This window comes from Hirundo rustica, chromosome Z, assembly GCF_015227805.2.
Source record: "Hirundo rustica isolate bHirRus1 chromosome Z, bHirRus1.pri.v3, whole genome shotgun sequence".
NCBI lineage: Eukaryota > Metazoa > Chordata > Aves > Passeriformes > Hirundinidae > Hirundo > Hirundo rustica.
The window spans coordinates 17,722,597-17,735,337 of NC_053488.1; the positions used below are offsets into that span (position 1 = coordinate 17,722,597).

At 44.2% G+C, this 12,741-nt stretch overlaps 1 protein-coding gene across 2 annotated transcripts in view; it reads right to left on the reverse strand.

The window, feature by feature from the left end:
* Positions 1-8,425: 8,425 nt before the first annotated feature.
* The window catches only part of EGFLAM (EGF like, fibronectin type III and laminin G domains), a 76,804-nt gene continuing 72,488 nt past the window's right edge, over positions 8,426-12,741 (reverse strand). For both annotated transcript variants that reach the window (XM_040090061.1, XM_040090062.1), the window contains exons 21-23: positions 11,197-11,280; positions 10,007-10,110; positions 8,426-9,502 (exon numbers count right to left, since the gene is read on the reverse strand). In XM_040090061.1, the coding sequence (XP_039945995.1) occupies positions 9,348-9,502; positions 10,007-10,110; positions 11,197-11,280 (343 nt within the window). In that variant the 3' untranslated portion in view covers positions 8,426-9,347. The remainder of the gene's footprint in view (positions 9,503-10,006; positions 10,111-11,196; positions 11,281-12,741) is intronic.

Sequence of the window (12,741 nt, forward strand, 5' to 3'; positions counted from 1 at the left end):
CTTTTTATTTTTGAGCCATGCCTGTCATATGTGACAATTTAAGTTTTGTAATGGGTTTTTGTACTGTTCACTGTATGTGTGGAACATCAGTCACATTTGATGTATCATTGTGCACTCTCCTATTCACACACATTCATTGTTTTTGTTTTTCTGACATGCACGAGATCTGGGATCTCAGGCTTGTGTGTTCGATTTTGGGATGGTAGATCTGCATGTGATATACCTCACAGAACTACTAGTTAATACATCAACAAAATAGTAAGCTAATATTACAGGCAGGCAGTGAATTACCTCCTCTGCTATGCAGTGGCTGTGTAGGCAAACCTAGAACCTAATAACTGACATCTGTTGTCTTTATTATTTCTAGTTGCTGCTTTCATGGGTAAGCCATTTTCAAAGGAAGCCAGTTGCTGTGTTGTTTGTCATGGCACAATTGATAGATGTGCTGTGTTTCTTCATCTTTGGTTTATGTGGAGGACCAGAACATTTCCTTTGCTAGGAATGTGGCAGCAGCACACTGCTGCTGACCTCAAGCTTTAGGCTGCTCTGAAGAGGCATTTTCAAGCCATCTTTTTTGTTGTTGTTGATAGGTTCAGCTGGGTAAAGCTTAGTGCTGTGATGTTTCCTGTGATCATATCCAACAGGACACTCAGTTGAACATGAATAGGAGCAAAAACAAAAGCGATTGGGTGCACCAGAAACAGAAGGTGTTTAGACATTGCTCTGAAAAGGCCGTGATAAATTGTGTGCTCTGTTCTTAAATAAATACTGCTTTGTAAATAGAATACTTGTATCTCTACAAGTAGCTAGAAATATAGTAAAAGATTCTGAAATATATTAGAAAAATGTAACATTTAGAGAAAGAGATCGCTAACAAAACTCTGCATAACCTCTATGAAGAGCTTCCCATGTAAATAGCATCATCTGTCCTGCCACACACTTTGATGAAGACTTCAGTGCAAATGACATTTAATATTTATAACACCAAATCCTAACCCTTTATGCACACAGGTGCTTGAATCAGAATGTGCCCAGGTGCATATGGCAGAGGAAGTCGGCTTGCAATTGCCAAAGTGATTTTTTTGGAGTCCTGTACATGAATATATACCTTTTGAGACAGTTTTGTCTAGAGGAAGGACCTGCCATCTTGTGCTCCTCCCAACACAATTTGCAGCACTTGTCGTGCTGTGCATTAAGTGGTGCCCTAGGTGGCCAATGCTCAAAGATGCTGTTGGCAGTTCGGAGTATTTGTTGTTTTTTTCTCTTGCCTTTTCCTTAGCCAGCCTGGAAACACAGTCCCAGACCCCAAATGCTAGTCAAGGATTCAGAAATGTTGGAGTGTTTAATTCCCCTATGTTTAAGACTGTCTTGGATATCTTGTTAGGAGATGGAAAGCGGTTTCTTCCACTACAATTTTTTCTCCTCCCCCATTTATGTAACTCTGGATTTTCCCCAGTGTTTCTAAGATAGCCAGTGTTTGTTTCCTTTTTGCATATTATACAAACAAACCTCAGATGATATTGGCAGGCTTTCTGTAACTTTTTAAGTTGTCCCAGGGTGTATGACAAAACTTCTCCCCCACAAAAACATCTATTAATTCCTTCTGCTTTTACAACTGAAAAAAAACCTCCAGAGGACTTTTGGGTTTTGGAGGGCAGGGGCTCAGCATCGCCATGGAGGTGAGCTGGTCTAATGCAGGTGTTTCATGAGACAATGAGGTTAATCCCTCCCCAGTCTCACCCTCTTCTTGCAACAGCACTGTCTAGGTGACTTTCTGGTGTACCAGAGCAGATGAAATCCTTGGTTTTCTGTGTGATACGTAACAAAATCTCTAAGACAGTCCCAGATCTGCATTTTGACTGAAAGCAACCTGCAGTGGAGGTGTATGTACAACTTTCACTAGGAGGCTCAATACCTTTGCAACTCACTTGGTCTCATGTTGTGCAAAAGGTAGTGACTAAAACTAACCCAGGAACAAAACAAAAAGTGAGATTTTTTTCATTTTCAGTACTTGGATTAAGAAAAATTTTAAAATAAATAGCTTGAGTATGGCAAAGTAAAATAGAAAGGTAGTAGTAATACAATAAACTCTTTAGTAGTAATACAATAAAAAAAGAATCCTTGTATGTCACTCCGTCAGTGTTTTCTTAATGAGGTTCAAGAATGGCTTTGGATGAACATTTTACATTTGATAGCATGTCAAATGTTTGTAAAGCTGGGGATAACAAAAAGAGAAGACAACTGAATCAACTCATGTCTGAAATCCTACTTGAAGGTAACAGTAATTTGAACTTTGAGCCTGTTGTGGCACACAAAACATCGAAACTGGTGGAATCATACAGGTCACCTGAAAAAACCCACACAATATTGTATTATAATGCTGTAACTTTAAAACATATACTGTGAACAGGTTCAATGTTTTTTTAGGTCTTTTTATACCATTTTTTTACAGCATAAATAATTTGCTTAGAGATGTTTTTTTATGTTCTGTTTTTATGAAGATTTTAATGGATTTCTGTTTAATACTAGTGAAAATACTGTTTGCCAATTTGACCTAATCATCTGTAGTTGGTTAATTCTGGGTATAAGTCAATAGATTGAGTTGAAAAAAATAGTATTCATAACACACTAAATCTAATAAGTCATTCAACATATTTTTGTTGCTGAATGATACTGAAATTTTCCAGCTTCCAAATCTGCTATTGAAAAATTACTTCTTTCACAATTTTAGCAAAATCATCACAAAGCACTTTAATGAAGTTGTAGCATGCCAAGTAAAATACTGTTTCTACAAAGTGTATCAATATGAAAATTTATCAGCTAAGCAGTTAAACAAATGCATGCTTAAAAAAGGAAGCATGGGATCATGTTGGGGATATAATATTTCAGTGTGGCAGTTGACATTTAGGACTATAACCTAACACTAAGATACAATTTTGAATACAATTTGAATCTAGTTTTCTTGCTTGTTGTAACTCCTGTTGTATTGCTTGTGTGTCTAAAAGTAAGCATGTGTTTAACAATTTTGCCATAGTATTGCCATGAAATTTAATAAATATATTTTCGTACACTCTTATATGTCTTCATATCCTTTGCTTTCCTATTTATTTTTTTTAATAAGAGTTAAGTTCTGCTCATGCTCCAATACAAACAGAGTTATTTGAATTTTGTGCCAGTGTAAATAACCACAGGATCTAGCAAGCACAGCCTTGGCTTCCAAGTAGGCAGAGTGGGTAGTAACAGATACTCCCCGAGCAGGTTCTCCTGAGCACCCCAGACCCCAGCATGTCCAAAGCCCACTGAAGCCCTGCTTCCATTTCCATATGATGCAGTGATAGGAAAAAGTCCAGGTCACTTACCCGTGTCTTCCTTGGCTTGTGGCTCTAGCACAGCTGGGGTTAGATCTGTGACCCCCTGCACACCTGGACTGAGCGGTGCAGACACCAGCCACAGCAGACTGCATGTGGGACATCCCTGTGCCGGGGTGAAGGACATAGTGGAAGGATGAAGGGGCCCAGGTTGTGCACTGTGGGCTCGGTTTGAGTGGCACAGGACACTTTCTCAGCATGTTTTAGATGACCAGCTAATATGGTAGTTGTAACATGGGCCTTATGTTTGTGGCCATTTATGCCTTGTCATTCGGTGTCTTTGTGACAGCCAAAAAATTTTGTGGTTCTCCTAACCCACTGCGCCTTTACTTGGGAATGACACCTGAACTTAGCAATGTGTTTAATGACAGGTGCTACATCACAGTATGTCATGTGAAACCATCATGGCATGGTGGTGGTTTGGTCTCTCCATCTCTTTGGAGGCATCCTTGAAAGCCAGAATCAATTCCTTGCCTCGAAATAGCAGATTGGTGTAGCTTGATGTGACAGCAACTAGGCAGGGTGTAGGAGCTCCTCTGAGCACTGGGGAGGTGTGGTATTAAGGTCTTATAGTGGGACTGAAGAGTACCGCTCTGAAAAGACTGGAATACTTAGAGCTGTGGAAATGAGGGAAGGCTTAATTGTTCCAAAAGTGAAACCCACAGATGCCCTCTCCAGCCTTGCTACTGCTCTGGTCAGAGCAGAGGCACCAGGGAAGAGTTTCCAGACAGGTCTTGCTCTATCATCTGTGTCTCGGGTCTAAAAGAGCTAGCAGGATGATGGCTTTGCAATATCGTTGAAGATATTGCAAGTGTTCAGATATAGCTCATTCAACCCTTGGCAAAACCAGGCTAATCCAGTTGGGCTGGATACTTAACACAGCTCCTGGGCAGCTGGAATGACTAGAGATACAATCATCATGGAGATACTCACACAACAGCAGCAGCAGAGGACCCTGAAAGCAGGAGTAGTTTTTGCAGGGACCATGAACTGTCCCATATGTCACCATCACAGTTAGGGTGAAGACAGGGAGTCAAAGCACCCACGTTTTCTGGCCCTGTCCCACCCTGTTCCAGCAGACATAGTTGCCTTCTCTTTGACTCTCCCTGTGCTGCCAGTGCTGGCTGGTCCCAGTGTGGCACTGGCTGTAGCATTAAAGTACACCACTCCGCTGGACTTGCAACCACAGAAAGTTTCTCCCAACACATAAATGAAGCTTAAGGTCCCTCTGTATGAAACGTTTGTTAGCTATTAAAATAAATCTGTGTTTTGGTAAGAACGATCATTTCAAATGAAAGCTGCCTGAACATGATGATAAATTGGTGGTTCCATTTTTGAACTCTGCTTTGCTGACACCAAAACTAAAAATTATAGAGAGGAAAATAAATAGAAACAAGTGAAATGGTAAAGAAAATATTAGATATTGCTCCTCCCATGTTTTCAAAAGACAGAAAAATTTAGGAATATTCCACCATGTCCACATAAAGTGATGATGTATGTTGCCACTACTGCCAATAGGAATCTGCAAAACAAAAAATTAGGTTGGAAAGCTGCTGTTTTGTGAGGCAGAACATGGGGTATCTGTGCTCTGCAGCTCCATTTCTTCTACGCTTCTCCATGCATCTCAGTAACAAAAACTGCTGGAAAACATGGCCTGTGGGGATGGTGTTGAAAGAACTGGCACGGTAGTTTTCCTAGAAAGAAAGACTGAGGGAAGATTTAAAAAGAAAGAGCAGGGGAAGAGGAACAATATCATCTTTGTCTTAGTGTACAATGAACAAAGAAAAATGCTGTGACAGTGAATTGGTATTCAAAAGAAATCAGGGCAGTCGGTCACAGCACTGCCAGGCAGCCTCCATCACAAGGGGTTTAACAAGAGGGCACTCACAGATGAGCGAGTCCTGTCCACAGGGACAGAAAGCCAGGACTTTGCAGAGCTGCAAAAGGTGCTGGCACCAGGCTGTTAATCATGAATGAAATGCTTAAGCGCAGAATCAAGGGCACAACATCCCTTGCCCCACACTGCCCACAATGACTCAAACCAATGAAAAAATGGAGTGGGAGAGAGTTGAGGAAGGGACACCCCATCCCCCCCAGAAATCAAATGGTGATAAATGATAAATCTGTCTGATGGGATATGGCTGTTGCTCCCCATGAGTAGACCATGACTGTACCTTATCTAGGTCCTCTAAAGTGAGGAGATTTGCCCCTTTTGGGAGGCAAATATTGTGGAGGGAGCCGAACATGCTAAGCTGTAACAATACATTTCCCACCCAGTTTACTTTGCTATGCAAACAGAATGAAAGCTTTTTCTCAAAAGGAAAGCCTGGTTGACAAAATAGTAACTTTTACCAGGCAGCTACTCCAGCATAATACCTCATCAATGAATGGGCAGCTTTTCAACCCTGGCAGCCCCTTCCTCCTCCTCTTCAGTCTTTTGCTCCCTGGGGCCCGGCTGGGAGGACTGGGATGGAAATGAGCTCCTAACTGACCCAGCACAGCAAGGATTCGCCTGCCACAGGGAGCATTGCTACGTCTCATCTGGCTTTAGAACCCTTTGACTTGCTTTCTTCCTATTTTTCCGTTATTTAGGATGAAGCAGATGAAATCTAACTGCCGATTCCCAGTAGCTGGTTCCCGTGGAGACAGAAGAGTAGCGGAGGGCAGCACGACACACTTTGCCCTGGGCAGAGTGAGGGGCAACCAGGAAGCAGCTCTGGCCAGCAGCCAGGGCACAGCACAAAGCCTGACTCAGCCGGTCAAAGCTGGCATCAAGGCAGGCGTTTAGCCCTACTAAGTGGAATGTTACATATTTTGGGAATAATGTGGAAAACTAGTAAGAAAAATAAGAGCGTCCGTTTAAGGAAGGAGATTAAATTTCAAAGAGAGGTACAAGCTCTCGCGGCTGCTGCCTTCACTGCTGGCTTGCACAGGTAGCTGCAGCAAAAGGGACGCGGCTCTGCCTGCCGGGAGGAGCTCACCGTGCTCAGCACTGGGGTCATGCCTTGCATCTGAGTCAGCCCGAGCCATGAGTAATGCGACTAATAAACATTCCTGGAGACAGCGAGCAGCACATGCAGGCCAGTTCCTGGGAACATGACTAATCGCTCTGCCATGCACTGTCCACCTTTCCTTTCTCCTTCCCTGACCCAGCATCAGCGGGGAGGGGAAGAGCCTCTGCATGTCGTCAGATGTTCCTGATTTTCTGGTACCGGTCTCCTGCACAGCCCCTGAAGTGGAGACCCCAGTAGAAACCCATCCCCAAGCTTTACCGGGAAGAGTGGAGACGTAGATGAGAGATGTTTCTCAGGTTATCTTTAAAAGTATGCAGAAGGGATCTTTTTTTCTAACGACTTAGAGCGCTCAGCATCTTTGCAGTAGACGCCCCGGCCCCCGCCCGGCGGCAGGGCGCGGCTGCGCTGCTCGCCCGGCCCGCACCGCTGCAGGCGCACGTCGCCAGCCCCCAGTTCCTGAGCCGTGATAAGCAGGCTTGGAATCAGGCATCTGGGGAGCTGCCGTTTGCTGCTCTTCTTTTTCCACAACAACAATAGAGGTATTTCCTACCCGCCCCCCTCCCTACCCAGCATTTCAAAGGAGCCGCTTCTGTTTTGGAGGAGTACCGCCTTGTACCAAAGCGCCCGGTATTCTGCAGTAAATTATCTTAAAATAGAGCCCTATCCCACCAGATGTTTGCCTTGGAACTGGTCTCCAAACCCTGTGACAGAAACGAAAGGATGGGAAAGGCGAGGCTCGTTAAGACAGAGCGGAGGATGACGCTGTTCGTGGACCATGGCAGGGCCCCACCAGCACCAGCACAATGTGTCCAGAGGGTTAGGGGTACAGCCAGTCAAATCTCCCTACTGTGTGCCAGGTCGGGACAGGTCACTACATCTGGAAAACCCCTCAAGCTCACAGGATGTGAACCTTCCCTCTCGGGCAGCCAGCGGCTCGGACGCGACCCAGGCACAGGCTCTGTCAGGCCACTCCCACAGGGCTGCACAGAGCAGACAGAAAAATCTTCAGCCTCCAGAGATTTTAGTTTTCACGCTTTTTCAAACTCTACATATTTTCCTTTTACATCCCAAGGCATCCAATTCCATTTACTTTCGTTTCAAAGGCACGTCTCAATCTGGTACAATTTATCCTGTTTTTTCCCAACCACAGAGGGCTTTTCCCGCCCCATGGGGCTCTCCAAGCCAAACAAAATTTTGCTTCTCCTGGGAGGAGAACCGTGAGTGCCTCCAGCTCCTGTGCAATCTGCCCATGACTTCTAGAGGCTTTTTTTTCTGCAGTATTATTTGGACTGGGGCAGAGCACAGGTGCACCTCACACAATGGCCCCACCATGTATTTTTCTTTTACTTTCTGTTTCTACCAAGTGCCTACATTTGGTGTTGACCACTGGTCCCTTATCTACAAGGACCACAAGATCTTTCATGTAAGAGATCAGGATGTTCCTGTAGCATGCAGGACAGGAGCTGAGGTGTCCTTGGCAGGTATTTGCCCGTACCATTACCTAGATTTGCTGCAGGTGGGATGAACCTAGGGAATGTGTGTGAGCTCTCAGGGAGCCAGGAGCACTCTGAGCACAGTAAAACTGCAGCAGAAACTTCCTCACCTCCACTGCTTCCACCACATCAGTTCCTTTCAGCTCACAGGCATTCAGATGAGCCTGTGCCCCTGAGGAAATCGGTGGTTACCCCACCACAGGCATGTGGTAGGCTGTGGGGTGCCCTGCTGCATGGTTGGTCCCTCTTCCTCCACCACCCCCCAAGGCTCACTCGTCCACTATTAACAAAGAATTAAGGAAGAAAAATCTCCAAGTTATGAAATTCTGGACCACTCTTTCAGGGTCTCAACAGCGCTCAGTTTGCCTGCTTAAATTATACTTTGGCAATCAAAGTTGCGTAAGTGCTGGTCCAGTGCCTAGAAAACGTAACATTTTAAGAGGACTGTGACCTACCAAGGTGTCTTGCAGTCTCTTTTTTAATTTTTTCTCAAAAAAAAAAAAAAAAAAAATTGTAATACCACAGTAGGAAGTATTTGCTCTTTTTTTCCCCTAATCTTTTAATCTGTTTAAGACAGGAAAGCTTCATAATGTACAATTTTAAACCGTCAAAATTTACAGAACAAAAAGAGTCAAATGTAAAACTGGTCATAACTCACAAATATCCCCATTAAAACTGTATAATACAGACATTAAGCCACAGGTCACTTTTCTATTTTTGGAAAGTGTGCAAAGAGCTAGTTGTATAGTACATGTAGATGTTAAAAGTGATGCCATGTAAGCAGGTCTGCTGGTGCTATAAAAAATAGACAAGTATAAAATTACTTCTACAAAACTGGTTCATTGTTTTCGTTGCTTGTAATAAAAAAGTAGACTTGTAAGAACTTTCCTCCTCAACAGACAACAGTATTTTTAAACAAGTCATTGTAACTGTAATCCTGTTACACAGGATGAAACGTAATTTAGCTAAATCCGAGAGTGGTAAGGAGAATTGCCTGTTCCAGGACCTACATGTGAATGCAGAAATATGCTGCCCGATGGTGTATCTGTTGAACAGCACCATCACTGTATCCCTGCAGGGTGGGATGATCGCAGGTGTTTCAAGATTGCTTTCTCTGATACTACAAAAGATAACCTAGGGACCACAAAACACAGTCACTGAGCTACTCGTAACATCACACTTCGCCGTTTGCACTGACGCACAACCTTCAGCGTCCACTAAACACTTAAGGGATAGAGGGCATGGCTCGTACACAAAACGCTTGGTTTCATTTGGACAGGAAAGGAGAGGAAAGGAGAGGGAAGGAGAGGGGAAAAATGTTCTTTTTTGTTTGTTTTTTGGGTTTCCCTTTGGCTTTGTCACCTTCCCAGATGGCAAACATGGTCTGGCTGTAGAGGACTGCGTCAGCCAGCTCTCGCTCAGCCACACACACAAGCACACGATGGGTCCTCAGCACCGGGATTCCTCTCTTGTCACTTGGTCCCACACGTGTTGATGTTCTTCCCGTTGGCAGCATCCTCCACCAGCGAGATGTGGTAGTCAGTTGAGAGTGTGAGGTGGGAGATGCAGCCCACCAGCCCCCGCAGGTACTGCCGGTTCGTGTGCAGGGCAATTTCCTTCATGCCGCCTGCGGGAAGGGAAGGGCAGCGGCCGTCAGAAACTCTCCACCAACACGGGCATCTGCTCCTGCTTGGCAGGCTGCACACCCAGCAATGCCATTCCTAGCGCACCTCAGAGGGGAATTTTAATTCATAGGTTGCTCTGTGTTGTTTTAAATAACATTTTTAAGCACTTGAAAGTACAGAGGGGATAAGCAGGAGGTACTGAACTAGGATGCTAATTATTTATTGCAGAAGTTGTAGCCTCAGTAAGAGCTGAATAAGCTTTTGCCTAGGTGTGGTGTTTCCAGCTGCCTCCTGCTGTTTCTCTGTGTACCTCCCAGGACTACCTCAGGGCATCCCATATATTTTTTTATACCCATTCCCCCATCTGTCTCAGAGAGGCCTCCTCACAAACCAGCTGTGAAGGACTAGAGGCTGCTGTGTGACACGTCCACCAGGACAGAGCTGGAAAGCCCTACCTCGCAGCTGACCTTGCATCTGTGTCCTGAATGTGAATAATTAGCACTCACCTACATAGAGATCCCCATTGATATTTAACTGCCTCATCTTCCCAGGGGATTTACCGGTCCTGGCACCATAATCGTCCACGGTTACCTTTCCAGACTGTCCATCCCTGAAACGAAAAGCAATTCACTCTCATCCATCCAGCCTAAAATCGGGCAGGAGGAGGAGCAGCGGCATCTTCCACTTGCCAGGAGACCAGGGCAACTCAGAGCTTAGCAGAGTTCATGGTGGAGGCTTGGAACTGGGAAGCCCCGCAGACACAATCCAGACTTTTCGGGTTTTAGGATTTTTTTTAATAGATGTCAAAGACCTGCAAAGTGTGCAGGACACATTTGAAGAGCGGAAAGTGCTGGAAAATAATCAAATTGGACAGGTAGGGGAAAAGGGGGAATGGAAACATTCTGACCTGTTGTTAAAAATCAAATGTAATGTTGAAAGTATAACAGCAGAAGCTTCAACAGCAGTGGGAAAAAAATGGGCAAGATATGGTAAAACTTATTTCTGAGCAGTTGTTGGGTTTTGGTTTGGTTTTTGTTGTTGTTTTGTTTTTTTTTTTTTTCCTCACTAGAGCCATTTTACGTATGGTCAATAACAGTATTGACCGAAAAGCTACTTGGTTCCTATTCTCACTGAATTTGGTAACAAGTTGCACTAAATGTCAGACTGTGATTTCCAGGGAATCAAACTCTCATGAAGAGAGGGATGCATGCTTTCCCTGCTGGACACAGTTGCCTCCCATGAGGTAATGAGTTATAAATATGAGTTATATATACACTGCAAGATGTCTACACCTCCTCCAAATAGAAGAACTAGGTTTACACTGTCTGTGCTCCAGCGCTTGTGCCAGCCCACAAAATGCTCACCAGGGAATTTTAAAATGCAGACATTAAAGAAAAATACTCTTAACTGAAATGGTACGGGTTTAATAGAATGTCTGTCACAGCCCCAGAATAGCCCTGCATGACTTTGGCAGCCTGCCTTGAGCTGTGCCGAGTTGGCACTGTCACCTCAAATACAGCAATCTTTGTGCGCATCATCCTGAAACAGCCAAGCTGCTAGCAGTTCCATTCCCTAAGCGACTTGTGAGCGTGGAGTCTCAGTGATTCACACCCCACCAGCACCCAGACACGCCAACCAGCATCTTTAATGGCAGGGTGGCTCCCAAGTGCCGCCCAGATGAAGCCTGCCCACTTACCGAACAGCTTTGACCCTGTGCCACCGGCCGTCGCTGAAAGAGCCGTTCACCGTGATGGAAGCAATGCCACTGCCCAAATTGTAGCTACAATTAAAAAAAATTGGAATGTTACTGCCTTCCTTGAAAGGACCGGTTGCCTGCCAAGTTGTTCAGGCATCCTTATTCCCTTTTGGCTCAGATTTGGGAGCGAGTGGAGCTCTTTGGAGTCCCAGCAGCAGTGCTCTTATTTTACAAAGTCAGTCTCATGGACAAGCAGGTGAAACTCCCTGAGTCAGTGTGGGTACCATCACCACCTTCCCATGGGAGCAAGAAGAAAGCCTCTGCATGGCCTTTCTTCCCCAAAGCAGGGGATTATGAAGGTCAGTGATCTACAGACCTTTGGCCTAATGGGAGACAGCAGTGGGAAGTTGCAAACATGGTTAATAAATAAATTTTACAAGAGCAAATAAGCACATGACCTATAACAGATCCACAAATCCTCTGAAATATATGGAAGGTTGAGACTTGTGATGCTAGAAAAGATGAAGTCTAATAAATGCAGCTGCTTCAGCTGCCACTTTAATTATTTCATTGTGTTTCCTTCTATTAAAATTACTCAGGAGAGATAACGTCCCCATCATGTTTACACTTCAGCCATCTTAATTTTTGTGTCCCTGAGGCTTGGGCCAACTTTAACAAAAGAGAAGTAGCTGCTACAGCACAGCGAGCTATTGAGTGCTCAGCTGCTGCTGGACTTCATCCTGTAGGAAGCAGGAGGGATTAAAGCCAACATCACTATCTCTTCAAAAACACTGAACATGGAATGAACTCATGGCCAGGGTGAAGTCCTTGAGAACAGCACACTGAACTGTCAGCTGCTCAGAGCAAACTGGTTACCCTAAATTTGTTTCCTCTCCAGGTGTTTAAGTGAGTCTCAGGCAAGCACCCCCTTTTACCCAGGATGCAGATACCAAGTCTAGGTCAAAAACAAGAGGATTTGGGTGTTCAGGATCGCATCAAAATGTTAGACCTTTGATAACAGAAATGAGATTCACATCCCTAATGAATCCCTCTACAACAGCTCTTCTGTACAACAGTGAAATAACCTTTGACAGAAGCAGGGAGCAACAGAAAGAATTTATAGCAGCAGGTACACTGTACAGGGAATAAGTTCATAGAAAATGGGAAAGTAAAAGTGTGGTTTGGATTTTAAACTGGATCAGAATACAGACATCTAAACTTGGGCTTCAGGAAAATTCTTCTAACCAATTCACAGCCTTGATAGTTTCTTGATCTCATCTCTCAAAAGGTGAAAATCTAGCATCGCCTTTCAAAATTATTTTTTTCTCTGCATTTGTCCTTTCACCATCTTCTTTGATGCTCCCCTTCAGTAAGCACACACACATTGTTTATGAGGGTTTTATTTTGGTAGCTTAATTTTTCACCTTCCTAAATTAATGTGGAAGGTACAAATATTTCAGTAAGATTCAGCTGGTTTGGTTGGATTCAGCCTTTAACTATCTTCATCTCTGGGGAGAGCAACAACCCCATAAAAATTGCACTGTG